The sequence below is a fragment of the Sorex araneus genome, chromosome 1 (assembly GCF_027595985.1).
Source record: "Sorex araneus isolate mSorAra2 chromosome 1, mSorAra2.pri, whole genome shotgun sequence".
In the NCBI taxonomy this organism is placed as follows: Eukaryota; Metazoa; Chordata; class Mammalia; order Eulipotyphla; family Soricidae; genus Sorex; species Sorex araneus.
This window is the reverse complement of record NC_073302.1, coordinates 350,161,054-350,177,849: the sequence shown is the minus strand read 5'-3', so window position 1 is coordinate 350,177,849 and position 16,796 is coordinate 350,161,054. Positions and strand designations below refer to the sequence as shown.

The window sequence follows — 16,796 nt, the reverse complement described above, 5'->3', positions numbered from 1 at the left end:
TCTTCAGTCGGGCCCTGTCCCCAGTACAGGCCAGTGATCTCTGGTGCCTCACGCCACGCACGCTTGGAGCCAGGCCTCCTCGTGTGCTTGTCCGGGAGGGGCCGTGCACTCCAGCCCTGCTCTTTCAGCCTCGTTTCCTGTGTTCCAGCAAAGGCTTTGCTGTGTGCTGCCTGAGGGCAGGGGAGAGGACGGCAGCGCCTGAGGAAGCGTCTGCAGAAGCAGGCACAGACGGTGCAGTATAGATCCGAGCACAGGACTCAAGTGTGTGCATGTCATAGCGGGGTTGGAAGAAAGTATAGACCAAGAAGTGAAAGATCCCTCAGGAAAAGTGTGTGGACGCAGAGCTCCGAGTCCGCGTGCTCAGAATAGCTCCTTGTCCTGAAATCCCTGGCCCCTCTACGTTGCCTTGAAGAATTTAAGTAAATTTCTCCAGAAAGTGTTGTCATTCAGACTCTAATGATTGATTGAGAAAAAAGAAAGAACATAATTTCAAAATTGTTTTAACTGTTAAATTTTTTAAAGATACTGAAATACATTTAACACGTTGCTTTATTTGAAGGTAAACGCCTATATCGTATAGCTAGTCTTACATTTATTATTGACTATTATCAGCAAATGGCAACTTACTTAAACTGTTTAGTTTATATTTTGCTTAGATTAAACACTTTAAAATTTAGAAAATAGAAATAGATTTAAAAATTACAAAGTACTAGGGCTGGAGAGGTAGTACAGTGGGTAGAGTGTTTGTCTTCTATCTGCCCGACCCGGGTTCAGATCCCAACATCCCATATGGTTCCCAGAGCACCACCAGGAGTACTTTCCAAGTACAGAGCCAGGAGTGATGCCCGAGCATTACTAGTAAATTAAGATTGTGACCAAGGGTCTTGAGAGATACACATGATCAGAATCTGTAGCACTTTGTTGTTAATATCTTGCATTTTTACTAAAGGAAAATTAAATTTTATCCCTTTTAGAGCCCGGAAATCCACCTGTGTTGTATTCGATATGCCAACAACAGTAATAAGTCTCACAATGGAGACGTTATTGGTCCGCTTGAGCAAATCGATGAGCAATGGGATGACAGTGATAAACATAGTCTCATATGTGAACTAGATAATGTTTTTATTCTCTGCTTACTTTTATTCACTGGAATAAAATTACTTTTATTTACTTTTATTCACTGGAATAATCTCATTCCAGTGGAAGGAGTTGAGCTTTCTAGTTAAAAACCACTAGAAGTGAACAGTAATCTGTGCTCTCATCACTGGGAACTGTATTTGTTAGTATTTTTGAGCTTAGTAATTTTTGGCAAATATGTTTCTGTGGAAATGCATCTTCAGTATTTATGAAGAGAGTGCGCTCTAGATGGGTTAATATTTTTCTTTTGCATTTTCTTTTAAAAATTAAATTAGGTAGGGGCCAGAGTGATGCTACAGTGGGTAGGGTACTTGTCTTGCACATGACCAAGCCAGATTGGATCCCTGGCATCCCATATGTTCTATTGGACACCACGGGGTTTGACCCCCAAATTAATCTAATTATTATTTCACATCACAGTGCATCTGTTTAAAATAGCATTTCCTCTATCAAAATGTTTTCTGACTTTCAGACTCCACTGCGGTATACAAAGACATTGTTGCTTCCAGTTGTCCTTGTCGTGTTCCTCGCAATTGTCAGAAAGGTATGTTCGTTCCTTGCCACCTCTTCTTAGAGCAAGACATTTGCTTGTTTCTGCACAGTTGATGCGTATTCCAGGCTATGTGTTAGCGGGACAGCTTGATTTAATAAGCTATCTTTGTGTTCTCTTGGTCATCATCTTCGATAATATTTACAAGTCTTAAGAATATTCTGTTAGCATAAATGTGGTCAAAGAATGATTCAGGTTTTGTAGCTATGTATTTTGAAAAAAAATCTGTGATAGAATCTTTTTGCATCATGTAAATTGCTTTTGAGTAATTTTTAACTTGTATGTAACATTTCCCTAAAATACTTTATTTGTAACTTTCTAAGTATCACTCTGTGTGTTCAGCCTATTTGTGTGTTCACAAAATGTGTAGGTGCTCACACCATGTGCATTCTGTGGCCATGAGCTACTTCCCCACCTCAGCTCGCCGCTGCTGCCACCAACAGGCAAATGCAGGAGGGAACAGGGCTGCCAAGCTGGTTGGTGATGAGTCCTATTTATTCCAGTCTCCGTCCCGCCGTTTATTCCATTCTCCTTGCATGCCTGTTACAGTCTCACTGAGCGCCCCATTCCAATCTCACACTCCACTCATTCCCGCCTCCTACTTTCCCCATTCTAGTCTCACTCCTCACCCAGTCTCGCAGCCTTAGTCACCCACCCAAGGGGTAGCAAATACCCATAGGTGAGGGAGCACAATCAACATATATACCAAGGGCAGAATTTCATCTAAGGGTGTATTTCTCCTTTCCTTAGTTTGTATCCACTTAAACTGTCATCTTAGACTTGCTTCTTAATAATCTTTCAGTCATTTTGTGTGGTCACAGTAAGAGATATATTAAGCTTATAGGGTGGCTCTCCTGGGGTCATCTCACTCTAGATCCCAGAGTACAATGCTCTGGCCAGATTAGTCTTCCTAACCCTAGCAGGGTCCTTGTCCAATCACTCCTCTTTGGGTCATGAATTTGTCCATGACTGTGCTCTTAACTTATGATAAGTTTTATGGCACTTGGCCTGTCTTGTTTTGATGCCAGGATAGCTCATGGCTTGCCCTGGGTCCATCCAAGTCTTTTCATCAGGACCCTCCTTTTGGGGCACTAGCTAGTAACTAAGGGCAACTGAGGCTTAAGTCGAGTACATATAATAAGTGTCCAGGAGTAAATATTGGAAGTCAGTAACTCCCAAGTTACAAAGGCATAGCTTTAGCTGTCTTCCGGTGTCTGTACAAAAAGGACATTGCTCTAAAGAAAACCGCAAAGGACATAAGGGAAAGAGAAAAGCAATATTTCCTTTACAAATACAGGATCCAGAATCCTTAGAAGGATCTGACCTTACAAGTCAGAGTCTGATTTGGGATATAGTGATTAACAGATTGGGGAAAGAGAGCACAGAGGAGAGGTTGAAGATAAACACAGAGGAATGGGAGTGCCTCAGGAACACCATGATGGGTGTAACCCAATTAATCTAAGCTCCCTGAGGCAAGGGAGAAAGAGAGGAGAAAGGACAAGCCAATGTTACTGTGGCTAGACCTATTATTAATAAGAAAATAGAATATTAACAATGTCTTCCTAAACCTGATAAAAATAGTTAAACTTTCAGTTTTTCTTTGATAGTGGTCTTCATAGCCCAGTTTTATCACAGGTATTCCAGGCTTAAGGAAGAAGAAGTGGTATGATACTCTCTTTTTTTAAGAGTTCCTGAACTCTATTTACAAGTGTTTTAAGGATGAATTGGAATTAATCCAGAACTGAAAAACATGATAGACATAAAACTTATCTAATTTGTAGCTAGTGTTTTCTGTATTAACACAATATTCTGTAATGATAAAATACTCTGAACTATAATTATTGTTCATATTCTGTATTCTGACTCTGCTTTGAAATCTCCAAAAATGTTTTGTACACATTATTTTGGGTGATTGGTTAACAGTTTGGTGGGGTACAGATATTGTTACCTCATCTGACAGTGGCAGGGTTGGAAGCCAGAGAGGCTGTTCGGTTTCACATCGTGTCCACAGGAGAGGAGTGGGGATAGGACTCTGGGCTCTGTGTGGTGTTGGCTTTCTCCTAAAGCCACTGTCCTCACATCTTACCGGTCATTTTCTGCTGGCTTTTGCTCAATGCTTTGCATACTCCATGTGGGCATGCGGCTATTAGGAAGTAGGAAATGTCAGGTGTTGGCGATCAGTAGGCACTGACTGTCACCTGGATGGCTGGAGATGGTGAAGCATGAGATCAGACTGAAGAAGCTGAAATGCTGGATTTAAAAAAGAAATATTTCAGATTGAAGAAATTTATTTTCAAACATTTGGGAGCCTGGCACTTAGAAATCAGATTTCATATCCAGGAAGGTAGGTCAGAAGGCCTGGACCCTAGGCATACTGAGGCTGTGGGTGGGGTCCCTGCACAGCACTACTGGGTGTGGCCCTGGTGACACCCCGTCCGCTGAGCCTGAGCAGCCACCAGAGCAGCCGAGTGCCCCGGGTGTGCCCCCCCCCGCCCCCAAACTGCCCGGGAGCCCCCGCCCCGCCCACTAACAATAGACCGTTCTCCCTGTGGGCCTCCTGGGTGGCTGCAGGTCCAGATGGCACCAGAAGGTCACTCCTGTCTCGGCGTGGAGCAGGGTAGCTTCTGCCTCCGTCACTCCAGCCCCTTCGAGGGAGCACGGTGGGTGGGCAGAGCCCAGCCGAGTCTCTGCGTGTGGTTCCTGATCCTGCCACGGGGCAGACACTGAGGACCAGCCATGCCCCTGGCCAGCGGCGGCCCCTCTGTTGCTCCTCCAGGTTGCTCCTTCCCCTCAAGATGCTCTTCCCAAATGAGGACATTTCCTCGGACAGGCCCCTGAGGTGTTGGGTAGGAGTGAGTGCTCTGCAACGCAAACTGTTGTCGCGTTCACCCTTTAACTGCTTACCCTGTACTTAATATATTCTTAATAAATATTGAAGATTTGAGAAAATACTTTAATTAACATCTTGACCTTCCCTCCCCTAAAATAGTGTTTCTAAAGTATTTAAAAATCTGTTTACAGATTATCAGTGACATGTGGGGTTTCTTCGCCCAACAGCAGACACCCAACAGGTAAATATGTGCTAAATCTTAACGTCCCTCTCCCTCAGTGGAATCGGTGCTTCCTTCCCTCACCATGCTCTACTGCAGCGTGCAGCACACAGCCTCCCCCAGGCCCGTCCTGCGCAGCCTGTCCCCCCACACCCGCCCTGTGTAGCCTGTCCCCCCACATCCGCCCTGCTCGGCCTTCCGGTGGCCCCCCAAGCTCCCACATAGCGGCCTGGCAGTGGCCCTCACCTGTTGTGTGCTGCATCTTGTTGCTTTGGATTAGCAGCAAAAAATAAATTATTTTCTTGCTGGCTTTAGAACCAGTTGGCTGTCTTTGAGGACAGAGTAGGAAAATGTCAAATTGGATCTATACCTCAGCTTTTACACAAAAATTAAGTATGGAAAAAAATGAAGCCCCCAAATTAATCAAGAGTTGGTTGTTATTATTTATAATTTTAGCGCGAAAGAGGCTCTGTTAACCATGCCTTAAAACCCAGAAGCTAGAATGAAAAATTGAGAATGCTGGCCAGATTCTCTGATAAAGGTATTATAAATATTGTTCAAAGAAAAAGGCATTGGGGAAATATTTGCAGTGTATGACAGAGTCCTTATCTTACCTAAAATTTTTTACTAGTAAGAAAGTAATAAAAATCTAAAAGAAAATGAAGGATACTCACAGTTGAAAAAAAAAATACTCACGCCTTCCTTTTCCGACAATGCTCCTGTGCGCTGGCCCGTTTGCTTCCTTCTGTCCTTTCACCATGGCAGGTTGTTACCTTCCTCTGGTATTCTGCCATCCTTGTGCCTCTGTGTAGAATTCGAAGTTGGAGTAAAAGAATTGTTGACTCTGTTTGTTCCTATGAGAGTCTTCTGGGGGAAGGGAGAGATTGTTGAATTTATGTGTCTGCATTTTATTTTCTTTTATTGTAAAAAAAGTAAGGAACGCTTATATTTTACTCTCTTATAAGTTTCCACAAACCAGTGATAAATTATTGCATATGCTCTTGAGATAACCCTTGTTTTTATTTAGAAATGGTTCTTTATTTACTTGTACCTGAAGAGGTCTTGGAGGAGGGAGGGGCAGGAGTTTCTGATATATGATGTAAAATTTCTCTTCATTTGAGATGACATTGTTTCTGAAGAGTTTGCAAAGGAGCTATGAGTTCTAGCTGTAGTTCTGAATGGAAAGGTGAACTTTTTCATTGAAACAAAGAATTCCTTTCAAGAGTGACTCATCGGCAGGAATAATCATATAAAAACACAGTGAGCTTCGTGGGGTTTTCGGTGAAAGTAGGATCAGAGCATTTCTGGAAGAAGGGAACTTTGAAGTTTCATTCTGCTTAAGTACCAAAGTCACATGCTGGTGGAAGATGGAGTACAGTAGGCGGCCATCTGAGATGTGAGTTTCTAGCATCCAGGAGCAAGGGGTCAGGTTGGGAGGAGGCTGTAGCGGAGTCATGTCGACTCCAAGGCGAGCCAAAATACACGTGTGGCTTTGCCAGAGGCCAGCTGACTCGCTCTCCTCCACAGCGGATTATGATAAAGTTGGCTTTAGAGGGGGATTATTTAGAATAATGGGAAGTACTGAGCATATTAATGTTGTCATGTTCCGTAAATGGTAACTGATAATTTTTCCTTGGCACTAGGAAGAATCAACCCGTAATTCACTGATATGCTAATGTTTCCGTTTTCTTGAAACCATGTTTTCAAATCAAGTTGCATGCATTCTGGGTTGTGAGTAGTTGATTGAATCATTGCATCACTCTGCCATTCAAAATAGAATTGGAATTCTCTGGGCCAGGCCCTGTTCTAGCCTGGAAATCCACTGGGCTCTGGTAGAGAGGATGTGTGTACTCAACCCATGCATTTTCCTCTGATGCCTAAACGTGACCCTGTTTGTTGTGTCCTTGGGTTTCTGGTGAGTCTCAACTCTGTGGACACGGCCTGAGCCCTGCATGTGCTGCTGCCGTCTGCCTCCTTGGGACCCCCTCCTCCCTCTACTCGCTCTGACCCACCCGCGGAGCCCATCTGCTCCCCGGGACAGTACCAGGTCAGCCTCACAGCCCCTGCAGGCCTCACAGAAACAACTCTCTTGGTGACCTTGGGCTGGTGCTCGCCCTTGCAGCTGCCCCATACCTGTGCGTCTTTCTCCCTGCTTTGCTTCTTGCCACAGAACCCGGGTGTTTGGTTGTTGGCTTTTTTTTTTTTTTAATTTTTATTGAATCACCATGTGGAAATTTACAAAGTTCTCAGGTTTATGTCTCAGTTATACAATATTCAAACACCCATCCCTCCATCCCTTCACCAGTGCCCATATTCCACCACCAAAAACCCCAGTATGCCCCCTGCCCCCGCCCCCGCCCCCCACCCCCAACTGTATAACTGATGAATTTCACTTCATTTTCTCTTTACCTTGATTACGTTCCATATTTTAACACAAAACTCACTATTGTTGTTGGAGTTTCCCCCCAAGAAAGACAGCCCTACTAAGGAAGCATTTGATAATTAGTTTTCCATTAAAAGATTGTATGTTTTCAGTTTTTAGAAAAGGTCACGCGGCTGCTAACATGGCCACGCGGTTCAGAGCTGTCCCAGTCCCGCATCCCGGAGCCGTGTTAGTTGCTGCTCAGTGTCACCGGGGCACCTTCTGGAGAAGGTGTGCCGGCTGTACCTCCTCCGTCTGGATCCCCCGTGTTGCTGGCCCGGTCTCGGGTCCAGAGCATTTTCCAGCCGCGTTGCTCACCAGAACGCCCAGCTTCTGGTTGCTGGCTTTCTGTCCCTCAGCTGCTCAGTGAGGCCAAAGATTGCTCTACCCCGTGTGCGGCTGTTTCTCAGGGTTCTCGGTGCCCAGTGCAGGGTGTGAGTGAACGGACCCTGGACTGGGCCTTGGGCGCTTCTGGAACGTGTTTGTTTTCAGTGGGGAGAGATATATAACAGCCAAGTAAACCGGCACTTTGCAAGGTGTATGCTCCGGGGGAGAGCGTGACCAAGGAGAGGGGCGTGTAGGTGCCTCTGTCTGTGGGATGCATGAGTGTCGTGGGGGGAAGGGGAGGCAGGGGCTGGCGGAAAGGAGCTTCCAGGCTGAAAAGTGGGGTCAGCTGGGAGAGCCCGTGTGGTGTGGCAAGAGTTCATGGGTCTTATTCTGAAGTGGGGTTGCCAGGTCAGACCGTGGGCAGCTGGCAACCTTTCCATTTTCACAAAGATGGCTCTCAGCCCAGTGATGAGAGCAGGCAGGTGGGCAGGTGGGGATGGGAGGGAGCAGATGGGCGCTGGGTGCTCGTGGGTCCGGGTTGAGACATCACAGTCTCAAGCAGCTCCCGTCTCACAGGGTGGGACTGGGAAGCTTCCCAAGCCTTCTCCACCCGCCCCACTTTGTGGGGGTCACCAGGATGGTTTGGGCCTTGCCACTGATGGCTTTTGCCCGAGTGCTGAGTAGCCAGAGAGCCAGGTAGGTGGCACAGAGCGCTCTTTCTCAGAGACACATTGTCTGAAGGGACTGCAGGAACTCAGTGTTTATCAGTTTTAGTTATTCTTACTACATACAGGTGTCCTGAGGAAACACAGAAGCTGTAAAACTCCTCTTTGAAAGAGAAGAATGTATGTAATTGAAGTACCTGAATCAGATTTAATGATCTTATTTTTTCATTGCAGGAAGCAGCAGTTTGATCATGGAGAGGTAAAGATAAAGCATTGCTAAAATTTCACTTGCATTTTATCCTTACTTGTTTCAAAGTTTGTATCTATTTGGGCTTTTCTGGTTCCAGTTGGTGGGTGTGTGGGCTGGCGCCCTGGTCGTCTTCAGTGGAGTGTGAGTTGACACATGGCTGTCTCTGTCCCCGCAGGCTCTGCAGGGCCAGCCGCACACACAGTGGGGTTTACTGGGGCCGAGAGGATGCACATGTGATGGGCCTGTCCCGAGGCCCGACAGGACCACTCCTAGGGTTGCCCTGTGGCTCGATGGCTATTCCTTGGGGTGTTCCTCAGGCAGCAGCTGTGGGTTCAGAGACGTGGGCTGTGGATGTGACGCAGCAGCTCCCGGTGACCGAGCGTGTCAGCCCTCACAGCTGAGAGGTGTGAAAGTGATTTTAAGTCTTGTTTCAGAGATCAAGGTCTAATTTCAAAATACTCTTCCCTATATATTCAACAGATTAGGGTGGGCTCTGTTCTTGAATTCCATGAATAGCAGGAGTGAAAAGGATATTCTTTCTTTCAGCTCGTTTATCATGCACTGCAGCTATTAGCATACACAGCCCTGGGCATTTTAATTATGAGACTGAAACTCTTCCTGACACCACACATGTGCATTATGGCTTCCTTGATCTGCTCAAGACAGGTAAGGTGGAACCACCCGCCTTTGCATGGATTACGGGTGCTCAGATCATTCTCCCCCACCTTTGTCATGGAGTGACCCTAAGATACTACTGAATTAGCCAAAGTTCTTTAAAAGTGGCATAATTAAAATTATTTGTGTTTGTGTACTGATCTTTCCTAAAGGGTAAGGCCCCAAAAGCCCATTAGTTTTTGTTCTTCCAAATTCTGAGTCAGTCATTAGCATACGACAAACAGATCAGTGCAGGCAGGATTCGTGAATGATCATTACAGATGTTGAGAGAAAGCAGAGCTTAATTATGGAAATAATTTTTGTTTTGACATTTCTGTCACAAAGAATTCTAATAATTTCAAGTCACAAATTCTTTTCGGTATCAAGCGTAATTTCTAAAAATTCACTTGTGTGCACATTTATGTCCATAGTCTTTTTATTTCTTACAATCTCACTGAAGCATCTGGGGGATCTGCTGCCCATTTTCTGTGTTTGTAGACCTTCTCCCGTGTCCCCGCTCGTACCCGGCCAGCCACGGTGTGCGATAGTCTGCCAAGCATTGCTCCGTGCTGGACGGAGGAGGGCAGGGTGGCCGGTAGAAAAAGCTACAAAAACTCTCCATGCTGGGCCCTCGAGGAGCTTGAAATGCAGCTTTGCAGGCCAGTGAGAAGCCCTGGGCCAGAGCGAGTGACGGGGACAGCGTTCTTTCTGAGAAAGGGGCAGTCTGGGTGTGGAGAGCCGGAGCGGCCATTGGCTGAGGCTGCCCTGACAGGTCAGAACAGGGCCTGCGGGGGGGCCCCCCAGATTCCACACTCCCAAGGACCTTCCCTAGCGGCAAGCTCTATATCTGTCTTGCGATTCATAGGGACTTGAACAGGGAATCTTAACGTTCTTCATCCTGAGCGAAGCCAGGGAAAGTATGCCGTGGGCCTTTTCCTAAGTCTCGAGGTGGAACAAGTTGAGAGACCTTTGTGAGCCGTGTCCACCTAGCTAGGGCTGATGGGGGGTCTTTTGATCCCTGGTGTCATTATTGCTGGAACTTTTCCTTCGTGTAGTTTGTCCTTTACCTGGGAATCCCGCAGAGACCGTGTTCCTCTTGGGAAGAACGTGCTGCTCCGTGTTCACAGTTACCAATGTGCTCTTTATTCCACTTCAGCTTTTTGCATGGCTCTTCTGCAAAGTACATCCTGGTGCTGTTGTTTTTGCTGTATTAGCTGCTATGTCAATACAAGGTTCAGCAAACCTGCAAACCCAGTGGAATATTGTAGGGGAATTCAGCAATTTGCCTCAAGAAGAACTTATAGAATGGATCAAATATAGTACAAAACCAGGTAAGGAGAAAGTCCTGTTTGTAGCTAGCGCTTCTCATCAAGTTTCTGTAGCCACAGCGACAATCCTGAGTCCAGTTCACTCTGCAGCGGCCATATCTGTCTCAGAGAGCTGCTGCCAGGTCCGGAGAGTTCGTCTCACATGCTGCAGAGAAAATTCCACCCACTTCACCTACTCATTTGTTTTGCTATTTTCCATAAATTATTATTTTTGAATGTTCATCCTATTTCGTATGCCACAATGCAAAATAATAATCTTAGCCCTTCATATTTCTCCTTGAATGGACCTGTGGAGAGTGATGTTTTCCCGTGCCTGCAAAAGAAGGGTTTTTTTTCATGAGTTTCAAGTGACTCAGGTCTCCCTTGATGGTATGGAATTTGCCTATTCCGTTGGCCCTTCTTCCGTCAAGCCCAGAAAGGTGTTTTGTGGTCAGCAGGGGCTCTTCCCAAGCTCTGCTCAGAGGATTTGGGACCTCTCTGGCCACACGGGGCCACAGACCCTACAGCTCAACACCCGCCCCGCCCGGCCCCTTCCCAGTGACTGGGGCCATGCCTTCAGTGCTGGCCCCAGCCCGGGAAGGAGCTCTGTGGGCCCGAGCACATGCTTGCGTGCAGGAGGCTGGGTTCAGGCGTGAGAGAAACAGGTTCTCACTGATTTCAGGAGCCTGCTTCCCAGCCCTCGTTTTGGGCCTGGCCTCGAGGCTGGAACACAGGAATGCTGTGCTTACCGCTAGTGGCGCACACTTGCTGTCCTGCCGGGCACTGTAGCCCAAGATATTCATTGTTTTTGCCAGCATTCCTATTATACTTCAGCTGGCTGTCCAGTAAGAGGAGCACTTATTCATGAGGCAACCGATGCTGGGAACTCCTGGTCTGTGTCGGCAGCGTGCTCAGTCGCAGACAGCTTTGGACCTCAGCCTCTCCCCTCCCACCCCCAAACACCCCCCCCCCAACCCCCGTGAGGTACTTGCGTGGACTCAAGCCACTGGCCAGGAGCGCCTTCCCAGCCCTGCCTCCTTGCCTTGCAGATGCGGTGTTTGCGGGGGCGATGCCCACCATGGCCAGCGTCAAGCTCTCGGCGCTGCGGCCCGTGGTGAACCACCCGCACTACGAGGACGCAGGCCTGCGGTGAGTGCACGCCTCACTCAAGCGGTGGGAAGGGGCCAGCAGATATTGAGAGGCTGTTTTCAAGTGGATCTGTCGAGCTCAGACTTATGTGTCAGAGAAGAGAGGAATGCCCAGCAGAGGCTGCCGGCCAGACAGGAAGCCAGAGACTCCGAGATGGGGGACCCACATTCCTCAGGGCTCTGTCTGCTCTGCAGCAGGGAGAAGTCACACCCTCGTGACCTTTTTCAGGGTGGCTGGGCTCCGGACTTGTAGGTCCTTGTCAGTCACGGTCATCCCAAACTTCTACAGGCTGCTTAGCCTGTATAATTTTCATTAATTTTTTTTTTTGTTAGAACCATTTCCCTTGATTTTTAAGAAGGTGGAGGATTTGTTTTGTTTTGCTTTGTTTTGTGTTGTGTGTGTGTGTGTGTGTGTGTGTGTGTTACCAGTGTAGCCTACTAGAATGATCCTTTTATTTTTTTTGCTTTTTTTTGCTTATTACTAGTTTTCATGTTAGATTCTTGTGTTCTTTGGGGAAAGTAAATAGATTTAATTTTGATGCACTTTCTGGAATTGGTCCAGCCACTCATTTCCTAAGTGAATGTAGATGGATTACTTCTTTTGTGGAACAATAAGACATACATTTTAGACATAAAAATCCTTTTAGGGTTAAAAAAAAATCAATTTCAGCAAGCAAATTTCCAGAGCAATTGTGTTTAATAGTTTAGGAAGGTTTGGGGGAGGGGGATTTAGTGGTGGTTGTTGTTTTCAAGTCTAGAAATAAAGTGGAGAGCCATTTAATGCTAATTTGTTTGGTCTTAGAGTTGGGAGAGCTGGTGTGTTTGTGTGTGTGTCTTTTATCTCTATCATTGACATAGATGGTATCTGAAAGCATATTGGCTTTTCCCCCCAAAGCCTAGCTATGTTCTGCATTGTCTTCTAATTGCATTCACTACTTTCTTTGTAATAGTTTAATTGTATCCTTTCTTTTTCTTTAAAGAGCCAGAACAAAAATAGTATATTCAATGTATAGTCGAAAAACAGCTGAAGAAGTTAAGCGAGAATTGGTAAAATTACAAGTGAATTATTACATTCTAGAGGAATCTTGGTGTATAAGAAGATCCAAGTAAGTATTCATCAGTTAAAATTATATATTCATAAATACGAAAACTAAATTCAGTTTCATGACAGTTCTTTACTTGTCCCATTGAGATGCAAGTAACATTTAGATAAAAGGGGAGGAGAAATTACTTAATGATTTAAACTGGAGGTTTTCTTTATTTTCTAATTATTTTAAATATGTTTCCCTTAAAATGGTGGACTGGAGAGCTAGTACAGCAGGTAGGTGCTCGCCTTGCTCACCCCAGTACCACATATGCTCCCTGACAAACCAGGAGTGATTCCTGAGCACAGTCATGAGTAAGTCCTGAGTTTTGTTTTTTTTAATTTTTTAAAAATTTTTAAATGAATCATCATGGTTGCAGTTACAGACTTACAAACTTTTCTGATTACGTTTCAGTCATAAAATAATGTAGTACCTAACCCTCCACTGGTGCACATTTCCCACCACGAATGTTCCCAGTATCCCTCCCACCACCCCCATCCTATCCTCCCCACCTTCCTCCTTTTTTATATGTACCTTAAAGGTATCAAACTGATCCTGATTAGTAATATTCCAGATGGTTTCTATGTCCTTCACTATAATTAAGAACCTCTTTAAGGTTGAATGCATCTTCTCCCAAAGCTTTCCAGCGAAGAGGAAATGTCATGGCCACTGATAGTGTGGTCAGGGTCCCCTGGCTACAGCCCACACCTGTGACAGGGCCCCTCTCAGCACTGAATCCCAGAGACGCCTTTCTGGCCGTGCCATCTTGATCAAGTGGGAGGGTGAATTGAGGTGACCTGTTTTCTCTGGGGCTTGTGGATTGTACAGGGTCTCCACAGAATTCAGATGACAGCCCACAAGGAGAGCTTGTGAGCACGTGTGCGCCATGGAGTGGGCAAGAACCCAGGCAAGAGAGGCTTCATCCAAAGTTGAGACTCTGTGGGAACTACCTACTTCTGTTCAGATTCTCAGTGTTTCAGGAAAATTCTCTAGGGGATTGTGGTATTTATTACTTGGTCAAGTTCTGCACCACCTAGTTCAATAGTACACCACGGTGCTGAGATAAAATAATGGGATACTTACTTACTCGCTGACATGGGATGAAAATAGTTTTGCCTTTGTAGTATCTACAAAGATATGCACATAAGAGAGCTCAAATAGCGATTGGTTATTATTGGGTGATTTTTCTAGGAATATGTGCTGGAAGACTTGAATTTAATTAGGACCAATAAAAATGATTCTTGTGGCATAACGTAGATACTTTGCAGTATGTTCTTAAGAACATTCAGAATATATATGAAGTTTCTATACTTCCCTTTAATTAACTTTATATTTTATCAAAAAGCTGTAAACATTTTTTGTTTTGGTTTGGTTTTGGTTTTGTTTTGGGGCCATGCCTGGCTCTGCTCAGGGGTTCCTTGTAGCTCAGTGCTGAGGAATTCCTCCTGACGGGCTCAGGAAACCATATGGGATGCTGGGCCAAACCAGCATCGTTGGCTGCATATCGTTGGACGAGTTCATAGCAAGCACCATACCCACTGTACTATCTCCCCGGTCCCAAAACTGTAAATATTTTTCCTAATAATCTTATGAGGACGTTGTAATGAGTGACTGGCAGGCTGATATTTGTATTTGTATCTGGAAGAATTCAGCTTCTTCACAGAGATTTTTGTTGGTGGGGGAGGGCTCCTAAGCAGTGATCTGGAGGGTGGACCTGGTGGTGTCAGGGAGCCAAGTGGTGGGGGGTCACGCCTGTGCCCAGCCCTTTGCACTGGCTCCTGGCCTTCTGCCAGAAATTTCTGCCAGTACCGGGATGCCTTTTTGGCCTTCCCTTCAGTTTTGCCATCCTGAGATACCTGTAGGATAACAGAACAGAAACTCAACATTTTGTGACCTTTTCACTCGAATTAACAAGGAACCTTTATGCAAGGTGGTTCCTCCTCTTGTTTGTAGACGCTGGCGTTGGGACTGGGAGACTTGTACAGTGGGGTCTCGTGTGACTGAGCTGCTGGCGGCTTTTCTTGGGCATGCCTGCTGTAGGAGCCTCCTGCTCGACGGGAGAGCACTGCTTCTTGTGCCCAAGAAGGGGTGGGAAGACAACTCGGAGGCAGAATGTGGACCCTTCACACTAAGCGGGAGCGCTTGAATTCTTTCCACTCATGGCCCTTTTTTGACCCCCAAAATTTTAAGCAACCGTGGTATATAAAATAGATATACAAGCAAAATAATTACTGAAAATAAATGATATATTCTTAATTTATTTTTTAAGGCACCATGTTTATTGTTCATAATAGAATTTCAAGCATAGTGTTCCAGCACTGGTCCTTCCCAGTGTCAGCTTCCCTCCGCCAGGGTCCCCAGGTTCAATCCTACTTGGACAGGCCTGTTTTGTGTTTTTTTAATTCTTTGACTTGGGGGCCGTCCCCAGCAGCAGTGCTCAGGACTTGCCCCGGCTCCTCCACTTAGGGATCGCTCCTGGCAGTACCAGAGATAGGACCAGGTTGGCCTGGGTCCAAGGCGAGCACTTTCCCTGCCGTGCTGTGTCTCCAGTCCTAATACACTTATGAGTTGGCTGTGATTGGGTCTTCTGCTTACATTATTGTTGACTCTGTAAAGTTCTTTCTTGTTATTGTTTTTGTTTGTTTTGGGTGCCATACCCCGCCATGCTCAGGGCTTATTCCTGGCTCTGCTCTGCTCTTTGCTCTACTCCTGGCAGGATGGGGAACCCCGTGGGATGCTGGACAATTCAGCCACATGCAAGTCACATACCCTGCCACTTGTATGGCCCCCTGTAAAACCCATTTGTAAACAGATATTTCACAACTCCCACATTTAATACCTGAGTCCATGGGATCGCAACCCCAGTGGAAGCAGCTCCGCTCTGGACATGCAACTGCAGTGAGCGCCCCAGCTCACCTCCACCTCGGCTGGGACAGGATAAGAGCTGGGGCTGGCTTGGGCTGTGCACTAGGTTTCCTCCCCTGGACCCCACCTGCTCCTGGGTTTGTTTCCACAGAGGTGGAGAGAGAGGAAGCTCAGCAAGGGACCATATCTCATCTCTTCCCATCTCAGTGCCTCTCTGCCAACTACCAAGTCTTAAACATTAGATTGACTGTGAATTTCAGGAAGCCTCAGACAGGTGTATTTCTGCTTAAATCTTGAAGCAAAACACAAGCTGCACTTTCTGCCCTGACAGGGAGCTGAAGCCAGGAAAGTGTTCCCATTTGCTGAAGGAACAACTAAGTGTCTTGGCAGAGGGTCCCCCGGATATGGGATGTGTCATTCCATCACCTTGATCTCTCTCCAGTTCTGCCAGCCAGAGCCCTGTGTGGGTTACTGGGACAGACTTGGATATGTCAGAACAGGGATCAGTGGGGGCTTAAACAGAAGAATGGATGAGGATGATGAGTAATTTTTTCTTAATGCGATCCCAGTGCTTGGCACATTGATGAACATTACGTGGGATCCTATTTACAAGTGACTTGATTATGTGGCTTGAAATGATTGGCACCTGTGTTCAAAAACAAAGTGAAGTGTACTCAAACGCTCATTGCAAATGAGTTTTAGTTACTCTTTCATTCTCATTCCTCTCCTTTTTTCTCTCTCACATAATTTCAATGTATTCGAGAATTGGAATATATGAATTCAGAGAATTCTTTAGATTTTCACTAATGCTCTTAAAGGCCATAGCTGGCTAGCTGGGGGAAGCTTCTAGAAGCCCAGGTAAGGATTAAAGGGTGTCCACCCTTAGATGGAGCTTGTTGGATGCTCGGCCCTCTTTCTACGAGCAGTTGCACTGTGAATCTGGGCAGTCTGTGGTTTGAGTTTATTCCACTGCTCCAGTGTCCCGTGTGAGAGAAAAGTAATTGGCAGGTCGCTCCTGCCCTGACATGTCAGTAGCGTGGCACCCTGTGCACATGGTGTGCCATGTACTTTGTGGCGCCTTTCGGGGAGGCCCCTTGCCGTCTGGATAGCTCTTTGCTAGAGCAGTAGTGCTGCTGTGAGGGAGCGGCGTCGTTTCAGAACAGCAACATGGTGCACCCTTGCAGTACCCACCTCAGGAGATGGGGCTGAATAGCAGCGCAGAGCCAGCAACCACTATCAAAACAAATAAAACAGATCTTGATATGCTGATATGGAAAAATGGCCACTTCTTTATTTTTTGGTAAGAAATCCCAAGATAATTTCCATTTTTGGAGAT

At 46.1% G+C, this 16,796-nt stretch overlaps 1 protein-coding gene across 1 annotated transcript in view; it reads left to right on the top strand.

Moving 5' to 3' along the window:
• The window catches only part of DPY19L1 (dpy-19 like C-mannosyltransferase 1), an 83,267-nt gene that overhangs the window by 62,757 nt on the left and 3,714 nt on the right, over positions 1-16,796 (top strand). Inside the window, exons 15-21 of the mRNA XM_055135013.1 lie at positions 1,610-1,681; positions 4,709-4,758; positions 8,386-8,410; positions 8,948-9,067; positions 10,212-10,386; positions 11,412-11,511; positions 12,491-12,616. Of these exons, the coding sequence (XP_054990988.1) occupies positions 1,610-1,681; positions 4,709-4,758; positions 8,386-8,410; positions 8,948-9,067; positions 10,212-10,386; positions 11,412-11,511; positions 12,491-12,616 (668 nt within the window). The remainder of the gene's footprint in view (positions 1-1,609; positions 1,682-4,708; positions 4,759-8,385; positions 8,411-8,947; positions 9,068-10,211; positions 10,387-11,411; positions 11,512-12,490; positions 12,617-16,796) is intronic.